At 42.5% G+C, this 23,452-nt stretch overlaps 1 protein-coding gene across 8 annotated transcripts in view; it reads left to right on the plus strand.

The window, feature by feature from the left end:
- Positions 1-23,452, plus strand: part of COL15A1 (collagen type XV alpha 1 chain) — a 301,360-nt gene that overhangs the window by 202,659 nt on the left and 75,249 nt on the right. For all 8 annotated transcript variants that reach the window (XM_053259431.1, XM_053259434.1, XM_053259437.1 and 5 more), the window contains 7 exons: positions 309-434; positions 5,632-5,700; positions 10,465-10,509; positions 15,121-15,183; positions 19,081-19,116; positions 19,206-19,289; positions 22,334-22,384. In XM_053259431.1, coding sequence (XP_053115406.1) covers positions 309-434; positions 5,632-5,700; positions 10,465-10,509; positions 15,121-15,183; positions 19,081-19,116; positions 19,206-19,289; positions 22,334-22,384 — 474 coding nt within the window. The remainder of the gene's footprint in view (positions 1-308; positions 435-5,631; positions 5,701-10,464; positions 10,510-15,120; positions 15,184-19,080; positions 19,117-19,205; positions 19,290-22,333; positions 22,385-23,452) is intronic.

The raw sequence follows: 23,452 nt of genomic DNA on the forward strand, positions 1-23,452 counted from the left end.
TATTCTGGAAGGAAGTCCGGTTCCTTACACTGCTGTTGCTCAGTTTTGAGGGAAAGGCATTCTGTAGATATGCGGAGATGCTTTATTACATAACATTATTTCCCATATCTCCCTGTCGCAGTGGGACAGGGCCAAAGATAAGGGAAAGAGGTGCTAAGTAAATGTGGCTGAAGTGGGGTGGGTACAAGTGGGGTGGGTGACTCCTGGTACAAGAAAACAATATCTGCAAGAGACGTTTTCCCTCTTTAGACCATTACTCTCCATATACAGATCCATACGCTATAATGCAAAATAATCTTTTTTCACAGGGAGACCCTGGAGAGATTGGATTACCAGGTCCTAAAGGGCAGGCAGGAGCTGATGGAGAGCCTGGGAAACCAGGACTCCCAGGACCTCCGGGACCACCTGGCCCAGGCTATGGATTTGGATTTGAGGTATTCTGTTTAAAAAATGTTATCTGGTCTACGTTTCCAGGGGGGGATATACTGACTACAGTTATGTTTCTTAATGTAATACAACTTATAAACAGATGTGACTGAAAGGTGTGCACGCACCATATCCCGACTGGCTTTTTGCACACCAGGTGCACTGTGTAGTTCTTCTGTCACCAGTGCCATATGAGCTGGAGGCAGCAGTGGAGGGACAAGCATTGGAGGAGATGGTGGTGTTGGTTGGTTGGTGGATGGTGCTGCTGAGAGGGTGATAACAGCAGCGGCAGCAATTTACTGAGGGATAGAATTGCTGGCTTTGCCCCCCTGAAAAAAGTCCTATGAATGCCCATGCTCCCCTCAGATTCCAAATGCATGTCTTCCCTCACAAAGTTTTTGCTTCTTTGTCTGCTTGGGAGTTATAATTGTTGGAGCTGGAGTTCCAGTGCATCAACCTTTTGCACCAACTATGCTAATGGCCACTAGGGGCATTGAGAACAGAGGTAGCTAGTGGGTGTCTCCTTCCCTGTCCCTGCTTGCTTCTGCTCTATGACCCCTGCTTTGACTTCTCAGTTACTTGCTGTAGTGAGTCAGTCCTCTTCCTTTCCTCCTTGAGAGAAGATGGAAACATCTCTCTCTTTCCATACCTATTCATTGTGTAGCTAGGTCTTTCCTATCTCAAATGTACTTCACCAATAAATCGGTTTCGTTTAGACTCTACAGTGATCTCCATGCTGCACTTAAATAGCTGCAACAACTAAACTCTGCACTCTGTAACTGGAGTGGTAGCTTCCTTGGTGCTTTGCTAAATAATCACAAGCCCCAACAATAATTTTTAATGTCAGTGTATCGTGTCATTGACTTCATAACTATGGATTTTAAGGGTATTTATTGTTGTATATTTGGATACAACACTTAGTATTTCCTACATTTTCTATTAACACATGTGATGTAATTTTGTTATGTTTAGTTTATTATTTCTGCAATTAACTTGTGTTACTGATCATCAGAATATGAGTCTCTATGTGGTTAACCAGAATTTGCAGGCTAGTCTCTGCTCACCAGTTTTATCCAGGGTGGGGGAAAGAGGGCAGAGCCAAAGCTGTGCTTGTGTTTGAACCTGAGTCGGTACACCAGGTTGAGGCAGCAATGTACAGTTTGGACTGGAAGCTTATTTATTGCTATACAAGGTGCTTCTTTCGCACAGTCTGCCTTTTAGCACTCAGCAGCATCTGTTGTTATCAGTTATGTGTCAAAATTAAAATCTCAAGGAGAGAAAAGGGAAGCTAGATTTGGCTGGCGCTCGCACTTGCCAAAGAACAGTCTGTGTTGTAGAAGGCACTCGTGGATAATGGAAGTGACAGACTGTTTATCTAAAACTGGCATTACGGCTGGCCGAAGGACAAAGTACAAGCTGCACAGTTCAAAATGCACACTTGTTCTCAACAGGGCATTTTGCTGGGTGTTTCCACAACTAACAATTTAAAGAAAGACCAAAGAAAGCTAAGCAACAATCATAATCTTTTCCAGAGGGCTTCTTGATGTTGTTATGCTTGCTGTACCGAGAGAGAGCTGCTTTTCTCCGAGTAATAGTCAGGTCTTCATCCGCATATTTCCCTACTGGGATGGGAGCCACTTTGCCACGGTGCAGTCCTGCGCCACTCTAGAAATGACTGTATGTCAGGCCCATGATGGCAAAGCAAAAGACATGATGTTAATGAGAGAATCTCCTCCATTGCCTACCTCTCAGCACTGGTAGTTACTGTATAGTACTACGCAGGAGTTACTCTACTTCATTTCAGTAAGGCTACTCAAACCTAATTTAGTTTGAATGCCAGGCAGTGACTGGAAGTACTAGAAGGTTGGGCAGGAATTTGCCAAGTTAACTGCAGCTTCTTTCTAGAATAACTTGGAGTGGATGGCAACTACTTCAGGGAAAAACCAGTTTACCCTGAAGTAAATGAATGCCTTTTCTGTGGTTGCGGTTTGACTGCCAGTGAAGTACTTCCAGGCTTCCAACAGGTGTCAACAGCTCTAGAGTCAGCGGTTTGAGGATTATATCCTACCTGGTATATGAGAAAGGTGAAAATAAAATATTCTGGTTCTGAGAGACTCCCCCAGAATGGGGTGACAGAGGTCTGATATGGACAATACTGTTCCTGCTCATGAGATTAGGGAGCAGGCGCGCTCAGCGGTTGTCTTGATGCCCTCCTGGAAAGTCCCTTTATTGCGTTTGGGGCAGGGGCTGTTAATCTGAATGGCCCCTCTTACCACACTCCAAATGCTTGCTTAAACTAAATAAAACCAAACCAAATACAGATTTGCCTGAGCAGGGATGGTATCATCCAAACTGACCCTCAGCTTTCCCTCCTTCCCAGTAGTCTTAATAATTATCTTGCTATATGTTCAGTGACCTTAGGCAGGAATTCCGCAATCATTTTTGAAGTGAAATGTTTAATCCCATTTCTAAAATCTTAGGACATTGCCTAGTGCAATATTCATCACCTTTATAAATGAATAATAGGGAGGGGCTATAACTCAGTGGTAGAGCACGTGCCTTGCAAGCAGAAGGTTGGTATCTCTAATTGAAAAGGTTCAATACCTGGCATCTCTAATTGGAAATAAGTTAGCAGGGCTGGGAAAGAATTCTGCATGAGGTATTAGAGAACCACTGCCAGCCAAGAGTAGACAGAAGTAGGGATGTGCAATTCGATTTGTGCACAAATCAGGGGCGATTCGCAGATTTGACTGCAAATCGAATTGCCCCGTAAATGAAGGGGCTGATTCGAGGTGAAATTGAATCAGCCCCAATTCATCACAAATCAGTTTGCATGATTTGTGTCATGGATGCCATTTTGTCTCTGTGTTTTTCAATTGCTGATTGGTTTTCTGGCATTGGCTTGCAATTGGCTTGAGATCTCCTTGCTTGATTGGTTTGCCTGTCATTCAAATCTTATGTCATCCCCCAAATCAAACCATTTCCTAAAACTGTGAGGAATTTTTACCAAAAAAATGCCAACAAGATGATCTTTCAACCCCTCCAGTTACAAACTCCTGATTCTGTGACTTCCAGCTACCCTTGTATGTTTTTTTCCTACAACAGAAGGACAAGGAGTTAACATTTAATCAGATTCAAGAATGGTATTCTGAAGATTTAGAAAAAAATGACCAAATGGCTGAACACTTTAGGGGGTGGGGGAGAGAAGTGCATGTCCAAACATGTCCCATGTTGTTTTCAAAACACCCAAGCATGTGGATCTTGTAATGATTTTCACAGTCCAATAAGGTGCCCCAAGAGGGTTTTAAAAGAATGTATATGTGCGTATGTTTTTCTTACCCTCAAAGCAGCAAGTAGCACCCTGAAATTTGATGCAATCAATTTTATTTTACATTAGAAAAAAACAAAGACATTAAAACTTTAGCCAACTAGATTTCCTCTGTTTTTTAGAAATTTGTCAAGAAATGCTAGGTGAAATTTAGGTCCAACAAAAAGAAGTACTTTTTCCCACAGCGCATAATTAATCTATGGAATTCTCTGCCATGGGATGTGGTGATGGCAACTAGCTTGGATGGCTTTAAAAGGGGCTTAGTCAAATTCATGGAGGACAAGTCTATCTATGGCTACTGGTCTGGTGGCTATAGGCCGCCTCTAACCTCAGAGGCAAGATGCCTCTAAATACCAGTGGCAGACGAGCAACAGCAAGAGAGAGGGCATTTCTCACCTCTTGCTTGTGGGCTCGCCAGAGGCAGGGGTGTAGCCACCATTGTGCGAACAGGCTCAAAGAACCTGGGCTGCCAATGGCAGGGGCCGCTGAAGCCACCAGGGAGGTGTGGCTTGGGCTCTGGAAGAGCTCCGAATGTACTCTAGCTGCCCACGCCCGGGCTACTAAGAGCCCTGAGCCGGCGCTTGCCCGTCCTTTTCAGGCAGTGTTTTCTGCCTGAAAGCAGTTATTCTCCCTTTTGCTCCCTCTCTGCAGGGAGAGAAAAGGGAATAGATAATTTCAGGCAGCAAATGCTGCCTGAAGGACAGGCAAGCGCTCGCTCGTGGGCAGGGAGAGGATTTCTCTCGGGGCCAGGCACACACATGGGATGTCATCAGAGGGGCTGCCGGGTGGGGCCAGACACAGACCACCGCTCGGCTGGCTCTGCGCCTGCCCAGAGGTATCTGGTGGGCCACTGTGTGAAACAAGATGCTGGACCAAATAGGCCTTGGGCCTGATCCAGCAGGGCTGTTCTTATGTTCCTATGATAAAGACACACCGCTGGGATTTTTTTAGATAGTCTAAAGCATCCCTGGTGGTACGATTTCCTGCTACAGAAGTTGGAACATTTAGTTCAGCCTAATAAAAACACCCCATCCTCTGGAGAAGAGGCTGGGTGGCAGATCGTGAACTTGAGTTGCTGCTTTGACCAGATCCAGTATGTTGGAGCCACCAACAGTCTCCACTCTTGTACACAAAGGTGCCCTTCTCATCCCATGAAGAAACCTCTGTGTTCTGCTTCAGCTTGTTTAATGGAATCTTTGCTGAGTTCTTAGATCTCAGCTCCTTTATTCTGAGACGCAATCAGAAAGCAAGGCAGCATGCATAGAGTTCCTAGGTGATCTCCCATCCAAGCAAGCACTGGCCAGTTTCAGCAAGGGAGCTACCAGATGTGCCTTCAGACCAGAACCTGGGGTCAGTGAAACTGCTGATATTGAGAAAGCGTGGTCACAGTCCCCAAACATAGATGATGGTGCCTGTCACTCTGGTAAATTGGCAATATTTTAAGAATATCAATTCTCTATGGTCAGGGCAGAGAAAGGGTCATCTATGTGCCTAGAACATCCTTTGAAATCTGGAGCCTGCAGCCCTACTACAGACAGAATGTGCATAGGAGGTGTGCCTGCCAACATGATCCTGCTCCTCTCAATGCACATTCACTTTCTTTGGATATGCCATGAGAACAGAACTAGAGAGAAGATTCACCTGCCTCCAAGGCAATATCAATCTATCTATTTACTATCTATTTATTTAAATAAAGTAAATGGGAGTTCATGTTGTTGGGTTTCAGCTGTACCCAATAGTGTGTGTTGAAGATAAAAGGTTTCCAAGAAATGTTTGAAAGTGTGCTTTGAATATCTACCAACCCACCTTAGAAAGCTTTTGCCATACAATGAATATGCTGGAAACATCATCTGGTAATTGTTCTTTTTACTTATTAGGATATGGAAGGCTCAGGGATCATTGATTTATCAAGTCGACCTGGAATCTTGGGATCCAGGGGGCCAAATGTAAGTTGGTATCAGTGGTTTCCCTCATCATATAACTGACATCTATGAAATCCTTTTTTACAGGTTTTTAAAAAAGTTTTGCTATTTGAGCTAGCCGACTGTATAATCACCTCTGACAATTTTGAGTTGAGAAGATTCTGTGTTAACTTTGTATGTTTTTCTGTCATATTTGATTCTTCTGCTGTCTGCATGTTTTATCATATAGCCACAGTTGCACCCTATCTGTTATAGCTCCAAAAGAAAACCACAGTGCAGTCTTGGGACTTCTGTGAGAATGGGAGAGGACACAGACAGAAAGACAGGGTGGGGTTAGAGGAAATGATTAGGTAACTGTTCTGAACCAGAATTAGCAGTGACATCATTCTCTGCAAACTCACACAGTTATAATAGCTTTTCCCATGCGAGCCCATTCAAGTGAAACAAACCACTATTTTGAAGTGATAGTGCTGAAAAGAAGATTGTATGTTTTGAGGAGAATTAAAGCCTGCTGCTATGGCAAGCACTTTCTTCTTAAAGCTGTCGTTACTACAACTCTATTACACTTCCTTTAGGTGAAAAGGACACCATCTAATCAGATTTTTAAAGTTATGTTATATAAAAGCCTGCACTGTTCCTGAGCCCAATTCTTCCTTCTCCACTTTGCCACAGTTGTTTCAGCAGGGACAGGAGGGTTCCGTTTCCTTTGACCTTCATGCTGACCACTGAGGGTGGATTTGGGCTCAGACACAGAGATCCAAAGCTCTGAGCCAGTTTCTTCCTCCCTACCACATGACTGGTTCACAAGGGAAGGGCAGGCAAAGCCTCCTTTCACCCCGGAAGCAACTGTTGGGGAAGGGAGTTGTGAGTCATGGTTAGCTGATTAACTGACAAGCCTGATCAGGGCTACCACTATGAAGTTCTGACTGCAACTCAGAATATTCTCCAACAGCACAAGGAAGTGCACATGTGCCACCCACAGCATGAACTGCCTTTGTGGGGAACCCTCCAATATTTTCCTAAAAGGATAGCGTGAGTATCCAATAATGGCAGAGACACTCCACAAACCTGCCCTCCCCCCCATTTGGATTCATTGTGCTTTCATATGAGGGGACCCACATTGCTAACATATACAGAGCCAAATTACATGTGGCGTTCAAAATAATTTTGGCCCTGATAGGCCTTGTTTTTCTGTCTGGGGCAGCAGTACTTGAAGCTCTGCTGTTGCTGCTGCCCACAGAAGCACAGCACTTTCTGTAAAAGTAAGTAAAGTAAGGCATTCCCACCTTAGCTCAAAATACCTTTTGAAAATTTGCAGGCTATGGTGGGGATGGCTCAATTTAATCCAAATTCATCCTGCCTCCAATATTCTCATTCAGCCATGAAGCTTTCTGCATGACCTTGAGCCAGTCACTGTCATTCAGCCTAACCTACCTCAGAGAGTGAAAATAAAAAGCATCTTGAGCTACTTAAAAGGAAGGTCAGAATACAAAATGTATATGTTGATAGTCACTGTTCAGAATTACCATATAATATTTTAAAAATATATCCATATTCAAGATCAATATACCTGCTAGCATGCAAAACAGATAATATGGAAAACAAGCTCCACTGGGTAGTTTCCATTAAAGCCCATAAATGCAAATAGTATCTGTTATGATGACTACATACGGGTGGACCTCATTATCCACAGGGGTTCCATTCCCACATAATACCACGGGGTAATGAAACTGCTGAAAATGTGGCATTGAGTCTATGGGATTGTGAGGGTTAGGTTCCCAGACTTTTAAAAAAGCATCACAAACGTGAAAATGGGCAAAATAAAGTGCCCTGTTGTGCTCTGTGTGCCTTCAGGAGTCCAAGGCTGTCCTCCCCGTCCCATAGTCTCTGAAATTCTGTGAAAAATCATGGTGGGGGGGGTTGTTTTGTTTTTTAACAAATGAACCACAAAATGGCTCTTCTCCATAAAATGGCAGCTGGAAATGACCTCCAAGGTCATTTCTGGCCACTCCCCAGCCCATGGATACATGGAATTAACTCCTTTTCTGCCTTTTTTCCATCAGCGTATGCCATGGTCGTGTGTCAATTACCCAAATGCGATACACGAAACCGTGGATGCTGGATCTGCATATAACAAGGTCCACTTGTAGTAACATCCATTAAAAAGTTCACAGTTGTTGATGAAAATAAAGATGAATTTATACAAAAAGTATACAGGTGGTCCTCATTATCCATGGTTTTGGCACTCAAGGTTTTGTGTGTCCATGGTTGAGCAATATTTAGAGCTATTATTTATAGCTCTAAAGCAAGCTCTAAAGCAATATTTAGCTCTAAAGCAATATTTAAAGCAAGAGCCCCTGGTGGCGCAGTGGTAAAACTGCTGCCCTGTAACCAGAAGGTTACAAGTTCAATCCTGACCAGGGGCTCAAGGTTGACTCAGCCTTCCATCCTTCCGAGGTCGGTAAAATGAGTACCCAGAATGTTGGGGGCAATATGCTAAATCATTGTAAACCGCTTAGAGAGCTTCGGCTATAAAGCGGTATATAAATGTAAGTGCTATTGCTATTTACCCAAACTCATTATCTACAGTATGTGGTTTCACTTATCTGCAGTTTTTGGCAGCGCAGTTCTGCACCTTACATGGTCATGCTCTTGCTGTAAGTGCTCATGGGTTGTGAGTGGAGCTTGGAGGAGTAGGATGAAGTGCTTTGATCTTCATCTTAAATTTTTTTTGTGTGCTTTTAAAAGCCATTTTGGGTAGCATTTGGCAGTTTGGGGCAGTCTATGGTATCTTTAGGGAGCCATTGAGAGCCTTTAGGAGACTTTTTATTAGCAATTCCTTTGGAGTGTCTTGGAGCCATTTTCTGCAACCTCTTACAACATTATTCTGTCCTTGTAAGATGCTAATTATCACTTTTATTAATTTTGATGAAATTTTATTTTTAATTTGAAAATTCAACTTAAATTAATTTTGATTCTGTTAATTACAGTACTGTATTATTTAATTTAAATTGCAATTAAAAATTCAATTTAAATTAAAAATTGATTTTAATTATCCATTGAAAATTGATTCTCCTCTTACTCCTTGATTCACACACACTGCTCTGTGTGCTTACTTGAAATTAATTTAATATTGTGCTTCCTCTTTGGCCAACCTACCAACCAAACAGGCCAGGGGTTGTGCTGCTAAATGCTGGACTTCAACTGTGGGGTGTGGAAGCTTCATGATTATGCATTACTGGAGGTGCTGGGGGGGCACTACTGGAGGAGTGGGAGAGCTGAGGTGGCCAAGGTACAGTGTTGTGTTCCAAACTTATTCTTCTTTTACCCTGCTCTTTTGTTGATTTTTTGGTCATTTTCCTGGACTCCGGAACTTACCCCCCCGCCCACTCCAAAATTCCTATTGACTTAAGGTTTCATTATTTACTGTTTAATTATCTGCAGTTGTAGAACAGAATCCTGGTGGATAATGAGGGCGACCTGTACTCATATTTAAGCCCCGATAGACCACAGCACATGATGACTGGTGAGCTGTGTTCAGCTTGGTGGATCCCCAAGTTGCATACATCTGTCTAAATAGTGCCAGTTCCAGATGTGAACTGCAATCACATATTCCAAGCTGATGAACTTCACTTATATTCTCCAGATCTACTCAGCAAATTAAGTTGAGTACTAAGTTCCTCAGAAATCATGTTTATGCTTAGGAATCAGCTATGAACTGATTCCTGTTCATAAAGTCCCTGCTAATTGGGCAAGGCATTTTTCAAAGTGGTGATTCTTTTTTATATTTAACAAGGGGAGAACAACTGGCCCTGTTCAGCCCCAGCACAGGTTCTTTCAGTGGCTGTTGCTGGCATCTACCTTGTCTTTCTTATTGGATTGTTCCCTTTGGGGACAGGGAACCATCTTTATTCTTTTCTATGTCAACTACTTTGAGAACTTTTGTGCTGAAAAGTGTTTATAATATAGTAAACTCCAAGAATACTCCTGGAGATAGATAATGAACTAAATCCAACAGAGTCCTAAAATCAAAGAAACTAATATTACTAACAAAAAGCAAAACCTTGATGGACAGATGGATTATTTTTTACCCAAAAAATTTGTACTGTGTGCAGCCATACCTTCTGTTCATAATCTTTCAATGATCATTTCTTTGATGACAATGGAACACTTGAAATATTGACATCTTTTTAGTGCATATTGCACTTCTATTAATTTGTGATGTATATTTTGTTTTCATTGCGTCATAGTTTCTAATCCTGAGTCAGGACAAAGCTATATAATTTACAGAACTTATAATTGTAGAACATTACATGCAAGTTACTTGATGAGAGCAGATTTAAAAAAATTATGCAGCTAAATTTCCTGCATTTGGGGAAATCACAGGGGTCAGCATACCCACAGTCCAATGATCCAAAGTGAGGAAATGGCAGGATCTATAGGATGATATAATAATATTTAGTGAAACATTATTCATTAGTTAAGCTAAAGTTAGTTATGTCTAAGACCCATTGAACTCAATGCTTTCAATGTGACTTAGTCATGATTACTGTAACTGGAGTGCCGAAAACCTTACTTATCTAGTGTCTTTATACCTTACTACAGATATATCCTTCCTAAACAGGGAAATATCATTGAAATCAATGCGTTTTTGAGCTGCTAATAAACAAAGACAATAGAATATGTTATGCATGAATTGTAGCATTCATTTCCTGTGAGCAGATTCTTCCATAAACTTTTATTATATTTAAGATCTCTCTCTCTCTCTCTCTCTCTCTGGTCTTTTAGGGAGTAAAAGGTGACAATGGACTACCAGGTATACCTGGTTTAAAGGTAAGGTCTTCATTAAAGTAGATGTATAAGCTGACTTCACTGAAATGCTGGCAAACATTTGGAATTTGATAAAATTAAAAATGTAGTTAAAATACCTTTAGAACTTCCAACAGATGCCAGATTACGGCTGCTTCTCATGTTTTAGAATGTCAAAGATGCTGGCCTGCACGTGGATATGAATATGTGTGTGCTTTGTTATATGAGAATAGCCACTACTGTTTTCTGCCTGGTACACATATCTGGTAAAGGTGCTGGTTTGAATCCCCGCTGGTATGTTTCCTACTCCCAGACTATGGGAAACACCTATATCGGGTAGCAGCGATATAGGATGATGCTGAAAGGCATTATCTCATACTGCACGGGAGATGGCAATGGTAAACCCCTTCTGTATTCTAACAAAGACAACCACAGAGCTCTGTGGTTGCCAGGAGTCGACACGACAGCACACTTTACCTTTACACATATCTGGAAGCTAATCCCTTCCTAATTCCATTTCCGGTATGGATATGCATGCAGTGAGATGCATTTCCCACAAGAAGGCACAATCTGCTGATACATCCTATCCTGTCATGGGTTTGGAGAAGTGTTTGTAGGGTTGGCTAAATTAATATCAGGGGCAGCTCCCCTATGAGGCAAAGTGAGGTGACGGTCTCAGGCAGCAAGTGTGTCACAGGACGCCTGCTGGGGATGTGCATGGAACCAGCGGTGTGGTGGGGGTACCTTTAAGGGCGGGGGAAGGTGCTCTTACCCTTCCTGCTGCATTTCTCCCGCTGGCGCTACACTTTTAAAGGGTCCGGCAGATTGGCAATGTACCTCCTTGCGACCCCGTTGCCTTGTCATACCAGAAGTGACTGGAAGTACCCGACGTGCATGCACATGTGGCGTGTGCACACAAGCAAGCACAGCGTGCGCGCACCTGACCAATGTGCACACGGGCGTTGGGTACTTCCTGTCACTTCTGCTTCGACGAGGCAATGGGGCAGTAAGGAGGTACACTGCTGCCCCACCGGACCCTTTTAAACTGTAGTGCTGGTGGGGAAAATGTGGCAGGAGAAGTAAGAGCACCTTCCCCCACCCTTAAAGGCCTCCGAACAGGTTCATGCACATTCTTAGTCCCTGCTCCATCATTGGGGGGGTTCACCCCACTCACCTGCTGCTGCCGCCACCCCCCCCCCAACTCATCTTTGTTACCACTGCCATCTCTAAAGTTTTCTCCCTTGCTGGTTCTGCCCCAGCCATCCGACGCAGCAGTCCTGCGCTGGAGTCCCCATGCTGATTTGCCACCTCTCTACCTCTCATTGGCTTTTGCCTCTGGCTGGCTTCCTCTCCCTCCCTCCGTCCCTCCCTCCTGCCCTTCCAGCAACAAAGTTCTGGGCCTTACCTGCTTCCAAAATGGAGGAAACAAAGTGGATACATTTACTGGAAGGGAGAGAAAGAGTAGTGGTGAGTGGAAGAGACTGGTTGGCATTAAGTATAGCCAGTTGGAAAACAGTGCTGACATCACTGCTGAAGAAACCAGTGAAGCCAAGAAGGGTGGCAAACCAGTGTTGGGCTTCTAGCTGAGGAGCACTGTACTGGGCAGTTGAAGAAGACAAGAGGTGGGTGGTGTCAGCACTGTGCTTCCACATCACTGTTCTTAAGTTGAACAGCCTTAAGTAATTGAGACAGACCACCAACCCCAGTAAGGTTCTCTAGTCTTCTCTGAACCATGCCAAGTCCCAGGAGAGCCCTGTGAGAGCGCTTCATCACAAAGTTATGTTTCAAGATGCTTAATAGTTGCTACTCTTTTACTTATCATCGTCTCCCACACTAGCATTACCTGGCTGCGACAACCCATTTAGATCAATTAGCCAAATCAACCTCTCTGGAACTCACACTGCTCTCTCTGTGATGGTGTGCTATCCTGGCCTCTCCCTTGAAAAGACAGTAGTATGAAGTAGGTGAGAAAATGTCCTCCAGCTTCATTCATTCATTCATTCAATCAGGCCCAAGGCCCATCTAGTCCAGCATCCTGTTTCACACAATTGTCCCTCAGATACCTCTGAGAAGCCCACAAGCAAGAAGTGAGGGCATATTCCTTTACATAGCTCCACATAGCTGTTACTTCATATAGCCAGTGGAATGTAAGCTCCCTTCCTCTTTCTTTTATCCTGGCTTAATGGCTGAAGGCAAAATTATCCTTACCCGGCACTCAGGCCAGCACTTGATGCTTTTATTGAATAACTCTGCCTCCATGGAATCACTTCCTTTTTTCATTTTTTTTCTTTTAAATGTGTATATACATCTCCATAGGCCAGATGAGTCCCCCATTTCCCTGCCTGTGTCCCAGTTGATCTGAGGGATCAAATGGTCCTTTATGCTGGCCATAGTCAGCAAAATTGATTACACTGTTTTCTTTGGTTATGAAAATATGTAGTTATAAGCTATCATGTATCATTATTTTGTACGCATACTTATTGTATAGATATGGCTGGATAACGAATCAATAAATTTATTTATTCTTTCATTGTAAAAGTGAAGTGCATTTTCCCAATTTTAGAAGTACTGGTATTATAATAGGAGTCATGCCAATATAAATCTTAAAATGATGCCACTGTTCATCACACATTCTTAATTAATGAAACTTTCTGTCCTCTAACAGCTTCTGCTTACTATAATTTCAAAAACAACAGAATGATTTCAGATAGTTTTTGTGATGTATTCCATCTGCTATATATATTTTGAATCTGTGGCAATCTGTATGAGCCAGTCTTTTAAAAAAATAAAAAAACATTTTCCTAGGATGTAGTCAGCATCATCATTAATGACATAGGAACATAGGAAGCTGCCATATACTGAGTCAGACCATTGGTCTATCAAGCTCAGTATTGTCTTCACAGACTGGCAGTGACTTCTCCAAGGTTGCAGGCAGGAATCTCTCTCAGCCCTATTTTGGAAAAGCCAGGGAGAGAACTTGAAACCTTCTGCTCTTCCCAGAGTGCCTCCATCCCCTGAGGGGAATATCTTGCAGTGCTCACACTTCTAGTCTCCATTCATATGCAATAAGGGTGGACCCTGCTTAGCTAAGGAGACAATTCATGCTTGCTACCACAAGACCAGCTCTCCTCTTCAGTTTAGTGTTAGCAGAGGAATGCTACTCCGGACATTTAATTTTACCTTCAAAACTCAAACATTTATTGTACATGTGCTTACTTATCACTTTATGGCTTTATAGGTCTTGGCCCAGTTATAGTTACAGAATGATTTATGTTAATGCAAAAAATGCACTCCAAGATTCCTTTTCAAAAATATACCTCTGCTAAGAATAAGATGAAAACTGTACTAAAATTTTGAGCTTAGAAATGTTTATTGTTGCCATATACAACCTTTTCTCGGAGAAGTGGATGGTGAATAGTTCTAAAAATTCTGCTGTTCTGCACAATGGGTATTGTCTATTCTGTGCTGAACTATTTCCCCCTGCAGTTCCAGACTTGTGTTTGGAGAACAGTGAGGGAGGAAAGGTCTGCTATTTAAACAACAGATTACCATGGGTGCTTGTAGGCCTTTGGGATTGTGGCCTGTAATGGATTACAAGCCTTTGTCTCAGAGCAAGCCCATGTGAGGGGAAGAAAAATTCTGAATAAACCCCTCCATGCTTTCCAAACAAAGGCTTCTCCCCAAACTTCCCTGTAATATTGGTAGTTCTAAGGCTACCACCACCACCCACTTATCAACAGAGTTTAAATCCCCCCGGGCTTGGGTGGAAATCCCAGGGAAACTCTCCTACTTTTGCTATTCGAAAAGTATACAAAAGCCTTCCATGTGCAAGCTTACACACAATGAGAAAACTAACAGCTGCCAAGCTCCTGAGCATGTGTGTACACCAGAGTGAGACCCCTTTCCATCCCCCTTTCTTCTGAGTCAAAAATAGACTCAGAGAGGCTTTTAAAATACAAAGAATTAAAAAAACCTTTATTCAAAATGCTACAGACTGCTTCAGTCTGAGGCTCTCTCAGTTTTTAGTTAGGTAAAGGAAATACTCAGTAGGTTACAAGAATACTGGATGGATGGGCGAAGTCTAGTGTTCCTTAGTTTAGTTACGTTACAGGTAAACAATCCTAGAAAAGTTTCAGGGATATGCAAAACACACAAAATAAATATAAGTTTCTAACGCAAAATTTGACTAACAAACTGTTCCCTGTGCTGAAACCCCTTTTCCTTGAAAACTCACCCATCACCTGATGAGAATCAAGCTTCCTGAAATCCTGTCTCTCAAGAATCTGCAGAGGTCCTTCCGTGAGAGAATTCTTCAGGCTAGCTTTTGACCATGAGGGAGCAAAACTCCATTGCTCCTCAGTAAGCCTTCTGCCCGTGCCTCTGTCACCTCCAGCCTAGCTGCCTCTCTCAAAGAAACTCTTCTCTTCCTCCTAATGGCTCTCTAGGTACCACCCACCTGGTGTGTTGATTGGCTTATCTCTGGAGTTCACCAGCCTGTCAGTCAGGACAGGGTTCACTTCCGGTTAGCTCTTTAGGGGAGAGGAGGGGCTGATCAGTGACTGATCACTACAGCCATTGTTAAGTGTAACTAAAGAATTGCAAAGTGAATGTCCAGTGTTTTGTGTGTTTCAACAGGGAGAACAAGGCATAGAAGGAAGGCCAGGTTTTCCAGGTGTTGCTGGACGTCCTGGAGATTCAGTGAGTGTGCTATTACATTTTTTTCGTTCTTTACTTGTAGTATGGAAGTATGGGGAAGGGGCACATTTCAGATTTAGGTATGGGAGTTGGACAAAACTGTCAATGAGTGAGGGACAATGAGATTCATAACAAGTTTCGTGTGTGTGTGTGTGTGTGTGTGTGTGTGTGTGTGTGTGTGTGTGTAAAAATGTATTGCTGATTAACAAACAGAAATATAATCTGGAAGACATTTTGGCTTCCACCTTCTTCAGCTGCTCTGATGTTATATGAAAGGTACAGTAGCTGAAGAAACAGTTCTAGAATGTCCATGATGGAGTGTCTAGTGGTCTAGGATTGACTGCTGTGGACATGTCATGTGCTGTCTTCGAGGATGAGGCCTCCTGGGGCTAGTGTCTGAAGTGCATGGATCCAAAAGCTCTCTCTTGCTTCCAATATCACTGCATCCGATGGCATCTCTATTACAGTGACTGACAAGTCAGATAGTGTGTGTTCACCAGTGTTGAAATGCTTGGCTACTGGTTGATCTAATTTTTTTGTTATAATTTCAGACTTGTGATTATGGATGCATGTTCATAGCTCCTTTCTTGTCTTGCCCATGTATTGAATATTGCATCCTAGGTAGATGGTATTACATGATCTGCCACTAGGGATGTCCATGAACAATTTGTGCACTCCCTGGGGTGGGGTGGGGGTGTCTTTAAAGAACAGACAAAGCGCACCTTACCTGTTCACCCCCTCCCGGCCACTCTTCCCCGACCAGTGCTTGAGTATGAAAGAGGCGTGTGGGACTGCAGTGTTCCTTCCTATAGCCCCGATCGGCATCAGCATGCACATGGCCGGGGTGCGTGCCAGCAGAGGGGAAGCAGCAGGGAGGGGGTGAACAGGTAAGGAGCACCTTTCCTGTTCTTTAAAGGCACCACCCATTGAGCCGACTTGAATGCAAACATTCGAACACATCCCTTTCTGCCATGGATGTTCTGTTGGATTCCATGTATTCTTCCAGTCCTACTACTCTTAAAAGTAGATGTGTCACAGAGATAGATACAGGTGACACATCAATTTGACTAACAGTGTGATCCTGGATTCCTGACTGGTGGCTTAATGACAATTAATTACAACTCTCACTAGCAATCTATGCAGATTTTGTGACCAATAAAGTGCCACCAAATGACAAATGGGTAAATAGGGAGAATATCTAGTTTCAGTTTTATTTATTTAAGCTTAGTTAAAGGACATACTGGGGACTCCGCTGTTGCAGCAAAGGCTTCAAAGAAGAACTGGGCTCTAAGAAAGGATTTTTGTGCTTTGGGAGGCAATTCCAAGCATAAGAGGCAGCAGGAGAGAAAGGGTGGACTTGTTTAAGGGAGCTTGAGACTTTTGGATGGCTGAAGATGGAGATACTGGAGGAGCAAAAGTCACAGGCAAGAGTGTAACTGGATGTGAGAGCTGAGAGGTGGAGAGGGACAAGGCCATGGGGGACTCTGAAAGTAAAGATGAAGAGCTTGTGGTGGTTCTTAGTGGACAGGAAAACAGAACATGGTCACTCCATGTCGTGAGGGAAGTGAATGATTTTAGCATCAAAGTGCTAGATGGAGATGAGGGGACCAAGATGGGCTGACAGAAGACCAAAGAGGAAGAGGCTGCAGCAGTCCAGGTGAGAGATGACCAGGCCATGCATGAACCAGAGTTCTTGCTGAGGAGGACAGAGAGCTGAAATCTTGCAATATTATAAAGGGAGAAGCAACATGGTTTGGCTACAGACTTAATATGTGGAAGAAAAGAGAGAGCCGAGTCAAGGCTTAGACTTTCTGTCTTTTCAGAAGGGCAGATGGTGACCTTGGTCATAAAGAGAGAATGTGAGGAGAGAAGGACTTGAAAGGAAAGATAAGCAGTTTGGTCTTGGACATATTGAGATTTAAACAATAATTTATTTATTTATTTATTTATTTACTTACTTACTTACTTACTTACATTTATATCCAGCTCTTCCTCCAAGGAGCCCAGAGCGGTATACTACATACTTAAGTTTCTTGTCACAACAACCCTGTGAAGTAGGTTAGGCTGAAGCATCCAAGTGGAAATATCAGGTTGGCAATTAGAGAGGTATGACAGGATGGAGGGAGAAAGTTCTGGAATAGAGAAGTAGGATTGGGTTGGAGAGGGAGAGTCAGGGTATAGATGTTACTGCAAGCCATGAGATTTGATGAGGTCAGCCAGTGACAGCTTGTAGAGAAAGAATAGCAAGGATTTTTATTGATTGATTGATTGTTAAATTTATATACTGCCTTTCATTAAAACAATCCCAAGGCAATGTACAGCAAAATTTTAAAACAAGATTATAAAAAAGACACAATCAAAATATTAAGCTAAAAATATAAAACAAATCTGATTAAAAATTTAAAAAACAAGCATAAAAACAGTACAAAATACAAAGAGCAGCAGCAGAGACAATTGTATAAAAGCCTGGGTAAAAAGCCAGGATTTAACATGCTTTCTAAAAACTGTGATGGAGACTGAGGAGCAAATAGCCACCAGGAGAGCATTCCAGAGTCTGGGGGCAACAACAGAGAGAAGCCCCTGTCCCACGTGCACGACAACCGAGCCTCCCTCATTGTCAGCACCTGGAGCAGAGCCCACCTCAGATTAAGAATAGAGCTCTGTGGGACCCTGACAAAGAAAGAGGAAGAATAACTTTCCCCTCTGGAGATAATGAAAGGACAGTTAAGTAGACAGGAAGAGAACAATTTGAGGGCAGAATCACAGACCTAAGGCATAGAAGCAGTCAAGCAAGAGAGAGTGGTCAACTATATCACAAACTGCAGAGAGGTCAAGTTGGATAGGAATGGAATAGAGGCCCTTTGATATGACAATAAGGAGATCATTGGTGATTTTTGTGAGGGCAAGGGGTAGAAGCAAGACTGAAGAGGAGCAGAGTTCAAGGAGAGAAAGTTGAGACAGCAGCAAGAAGCCGCATGTTCTAGGACAGGGGTAGGCAGTCTTTGGCATTCCACTTAAAGATGGGAACTACAGTTCCCATCATGAGTTCAACAACAGTTGGCATGCCAAAGCTAACCTACCCCTATTCTAGGAGTTTGGAGACAAAAGTAGAAAGGAGCCTGGCTGATAGTTGGAGAGGGAGGATGGATCAAGGATTTTTTTTTTTTTAGTAGTAGTAGTATGGAAGACAGCTGCATGTTTGAATGTCATAGGGAAGGAGCCAGAGGAGAGAGACAGGTTGATTATGGTGGAATGGAGGGATAATGGCAGATGAGATGGCATTCAGGAGTTGGGAGAGGATAGAATCAAGGGAGCATGTGGAAGGATCTGGTGAGGTCAACTCATCAGTGAGACAGGAGGCGAAAAGCTGAAGGAAGTGAAGGAGGAGGGGGACCAGGGGAGGGAGTTCAGAGTGGATAGTTTCAGTTTTGGTGCTGAAGAAGAAAGCAAAGTCTTGGGGAGAGAGGGAGAAGCGGTCTTGTTATGTTTCATAAATATAGCAGTGTTCTGAGACTATATGACACTGGATAAACCGCCTCCACCCTCATGTTTCCTCAAACAAATTGCTTTTAGCCTTTGGGATGCATAGGCCCTTTTAATTGTTTATGACAGCAAGATGAGGAATTGGTGAGTTGCCAAGAGATATGGGTGCTCCTGAAGCATAATTAACATGGTCTGGAACATAGGGCTGAGGACTGGGGGCCACTGTCCTCATCCCATTAAATTGCGCCCCATGGGGAAGTGGACTTTGCTTGACAGAAATAATCTCATAATGATCATTCAAACCGTCCCTGTCTTCTATCATGGATGGAGAGGTTTCAGCATGTGCAAGCTGTATCGTCATTGATGTGATAATCATCTTCTTTTATGCAATAATGCTGGCCTTAAAATTAATTCCAGGGTTCAAAAGGAGAAAAAGGTGACCCAGGACCCAAGGTAAGAGAAAATGGCATTTATTGCAACAGAATACATTTGAATTTCAGTTGTATACAAAAAGCACTTTAAAAAATATTCTTTTGAAATAGGGTGAACCAGGACAAGATGGTGCTAGTGTTGTGGGGCCACCTGGGCCACCTGGACCACCAGGGCCCACTATAGCCATTCCAGGGGTGAGTATCATCTGGATATCACTAAGGATAGTGTTATTTTGTCACACTATTATAACTACATTTTGCACATTTGTTTATGGTTGCCTCTTGCTAGTTTTCATAATTTGAGTTCAATAAATGCTTCCAAACTCTCTAAGGCCTCCATGAAAAACTCTGAAAGCATTTCAGAAATCTTCAAGCTGTTTGGCAAATCAATTCCATAGCAGATCATTCAGTACACTGACATATGGGGAAAGGAATGGTGTGTCAGAGTGAGGCTGGGGTTCTGGGCAACCATAAGCAAACTCAACCCTGAGCTTAGTTGCTGAACCTGGAGGCTTGAGCAAGAGCTTAAGCTAGAGTGTGAAATGCAGCAAGTAGAAAACAGATTTTCTCCAGAAATTCTGGGACTGTGCTGAATTGTGTTAGGAATGGATTTGGAAAAATGTAGCTGGAATCTGGATAACCTAATAAAAGCGAACAAGTTCCTCACCACCAGACTCAGCGTCCCTAGGATCAAGGGTAGTTGCAGAGGAGCAACAGCAGGAGAGAGGGCATGCACATACCTCTTGCCTGTGGACTCCCCAGAAGCATCTGGTGGGCCACTGTGTGCAACAGGATGCTGGACTAGATGGGCCTTGTGCATGAACCAGCAGGGCTGTTCTTGTGTTCTTATAAGGGTAGTGACATCCTCACCACCCCAGCTCTGGATCCTCATATTATGGATTTTGATGCTTATACTGGGAACAGCATAGCATGAGACTTGGACCCAGTCTAATGAGCTACCTGGGCCAGGCCTCAAACCCTTCTTCAGGCACAGAAAGGAGTAGATGTGGGCAACTGGCAACTGCAATTAGCAGGCAATGTGAAGAATTAGCCAGCCCTGGAGTAGCCCGGCCTCCTCTCCTTGCCTGGGCAACAGAACAGAAACTTCTGATTCTGAAGCTGGGAAAGAAACTGCTACAGGGGCTGCTGTCCTGAGCCTTACTTTATTTGTAGGTGTTTCTTCCTGACCCTCTTTAGTCTGCATCCTCTGAGGATTGTTAGCCTTTAGGTTAATGCTTCCTCAATAGGTCTGTTCTCTCTCACACACACACATGCACACTTTTGGAGAATTATCTCACTGTGCCAGTATCGTAAAATAATTAGAAGTATGAGAGTGAGCCCATATCCATCTTAATGTATTGTTGCCGTCAATATGAGCAGAAGTAAAGTTGTCTGGAAGTTTGACTGAGCAGGATTTAATCCCCAAATGAGCTTGTTAGTTTGAAACTTGTGAAGTTTTGGGAAATGCCTCATGGAGTCTGCTCTCTCACAAAATGCAAAGTGTCTCAAAGAGTAAAAGTAAAGTAAGATGTTGAGAGAGTCTTAAAAGGTTTATAATCCTAACAGGTTATAGAACTAGAGTTGTGGGGTACGGGGGGATGCACTGTAGAAGTCAAGCAGTAAAATAAAAAATACAACACTCCAAGCAAGGTCTGACATTACTACTAATTGTTATTCTGGATGCATAACAGACAACAGGTTGACTTGTTGTAGACAACAAGTTGACAATGCAGACAACAAGTTGACTTGTTACTTTGGCAGGAATTATAAATTGTCTAGCCTTTTCATTGGCATAATTAAAAGTGTAGTTAAAGAGAGGATCATATTCTGAATAAATTAACCTGGAATATTCTCATCACGAACATAGATTAGAGTGCCCACATCACCCTTTAAATGTTAATAGAAAGGAGGAATTTCTTCCTTAACACTATTTCTGCCTGTATGGACACAGGAATATTAAAGTGATTTGAAGGATAATCATTTGCATTTAAATGACCATGCATACTCTCCAGTATCTTTGCTCAGGGCTGCCGAAAATGTATCATTTGATAGAGAGGGTAGATGTTCCACTGCAAAAAGTAGGTTTTTTGTGTGAACTGTGTTTGTTGGAAGATCAAGCTACAGCAATATTTGCAGGAATTGGCATCTCAACGCAAAGATTCAAAGCTAGCTCCTGATGAAAGATTATAAATTTGGAATGTGTGGGGCCAGTGAAAAAACATTTTTAAGACACTTTGAGCATTTTCTATCATTTTATTTCTTCTTTTGGATGTCTCCCCTTTGTTGTTTGCCTGGCAAAAATAATGTTCCCCATTGGATGCCGGATTGCATATTCCTTCCCTCCAGCCCCTCTCCTCTCTGAGACAGGAGAACGGGGTGGGTGTCATCCCCAGATATTCACCTGCCAACTTTAATGCTAACCAAATTGGCTTAAGTCATGTTAACTGCAAAAACCTATTTTGTATTCACTGTGGTTAAGGCTTGCACTGGCATTATGCCTTGACCAAGGTAGTAGTCAATGGGAGAAGGGTAGGGGGAATTTACACTAGAAAGGGAAGGGGCTGGACTCTGTAGCCCAATAGAACATTATATTTGCACAGGCCTACAATTCTGCTTCATATGACAAAAAAAAGGCAAATTCCACTTTGTCCAATATGGATCTCCATTGTGAACTGTGTGATATTTGGAGATGAAAAATATACATGAAAATACACAATAATGGCACACCTACTCTAAGAACTTCAACCAAATATGCATCTCAATCGTGTGTTTTATCATGTTTTAAGATATGGATCTTTCCTCCCCATATTATGACCATCACTTCATAGACATGTTATAGATAAAAGGAATCAGTACTATTTTTTGCTATAAGATGAGAAGCAGCCATTTATCAAAGCTGGCCTTACAGTGGATAAGGCTATCACTGGCCAACTTTAATTATTTAGTGTCTGTCTCCAAGATTTTATTTTCTTATTGTTCCTCTGTGCATTTCATTTTTTACTAGGGTGTTTTTCCTCAGAAAACATTAATGTATTATGTTCTTTCTTGTCTATGACTACTGAGAAAAATCAATCATGTTTTGAGGTAGGGGTAGAAAAGCTGTGAGCACCTCTGACAGTCTTTTCCTATCTCAATAAATAGGAGATTTTATGCTGCTTAGTCGCTTCTAGAAATGTGTGGATGTTTCAGAAAAAACAATGAAAGTTTAACATTGCTTATTTCTTATCCTTACATTTTAGTCAGATGGAAGTTTTAATATTACTGGAATCAAAGGACTTGTTGGGTCTCCAGTGAGTATGTTCTACTGTATTAAAATGTGAAACCTATTTCTCTGAAGGTTTCAGAAAAACCTTTTCTCTAATCTTCAGATATAAATGAGCCCTTTCTACTAATGTCGTTGGATGGGGGTATATTGAAACTGATTTCTGAATACAGATTTATATATATCCCAAATTACTGTAACTGCATTCTCTGTCATTTCTAATATATTTCTGATATATTTCTGTTTCTGTTAGAATTCTATTAATTAGAATCAACATAAAAGGTTTGAGAAGGTTCAAACTCAGAATTTAAAGTCTTAGTGAAAGAAAAACTGAAATAGGAAAAACTGTTCTTAACATGCCCAAATAAATTGTGTCTGAGGATTATGGGAGTTGTAGTTCAACAACAACTGGAGGGCCAGGGCTGCCTACCCCTGTGCTAGTGCATTTAGCTGTTATAGCAATGATATGGGCATTGCTTTTGTGTTGAGAGTGCAAGAGAGGCAGACCCCAATATATGGGTACAATTGGTGCAGGTAAACACATGACCACAACTTTATTAAACAGTTTTAGATATGCATATATAGACAACACAACAAGGTTCGAGCAGATAGCTAGATGAAAAAACCGGAATGGATCCCCAGAGCTTATAGTCAGACAAGTCACTGACTTATCTGGCCAACTCCCTGTATTTTAACCTACTGTAGCATAACCCTACAGACCTGGTAATGCCAAGAAGTTTTATGGGAGGCTGTGGCAAAGACCATCCACCCAGTTGAGGTTTGCTACAGTCTCGACACATGTAAGGCTTTAAGTCTAAAACAACAGGTGGGGAGTGGCAGTGATGCCTCAAATGCCCACCCCTCTAAAATCCAACATTTTCATGCCAAATTGTACCTTTTGACCAGCCCAGTCCTTGTTGCCATCCAGCTATGCCTACCCCCAAAAGTTGTGATGAAAGCCAATAATTCAAATCACAATTCCAAATGAGGGTTCTGGCCTGATGAGGATGAAAACACTGTCACTCAGTCAGGGACAGGTAAAAGCAGGGGCATATCTAGGGTGGGGCAGGCAGGGCACGTGCCCCGGGCGCCACTT

The sequence above is a fragment of the Hemicordylus capensis genome, chromosome 6 (assembly GCF_027244095.1).
Source record: "Hemicordylus capensis ecotype Gifberg chromosome 6, rHemCap1.1.pri, whole genome shotgun sequence".
NCBI lineage: Eukaryota > Metazoa > Chordata > Lepidosauria > Squamata > Cordylidae > Hemicordylus > Hemicordylus capensis.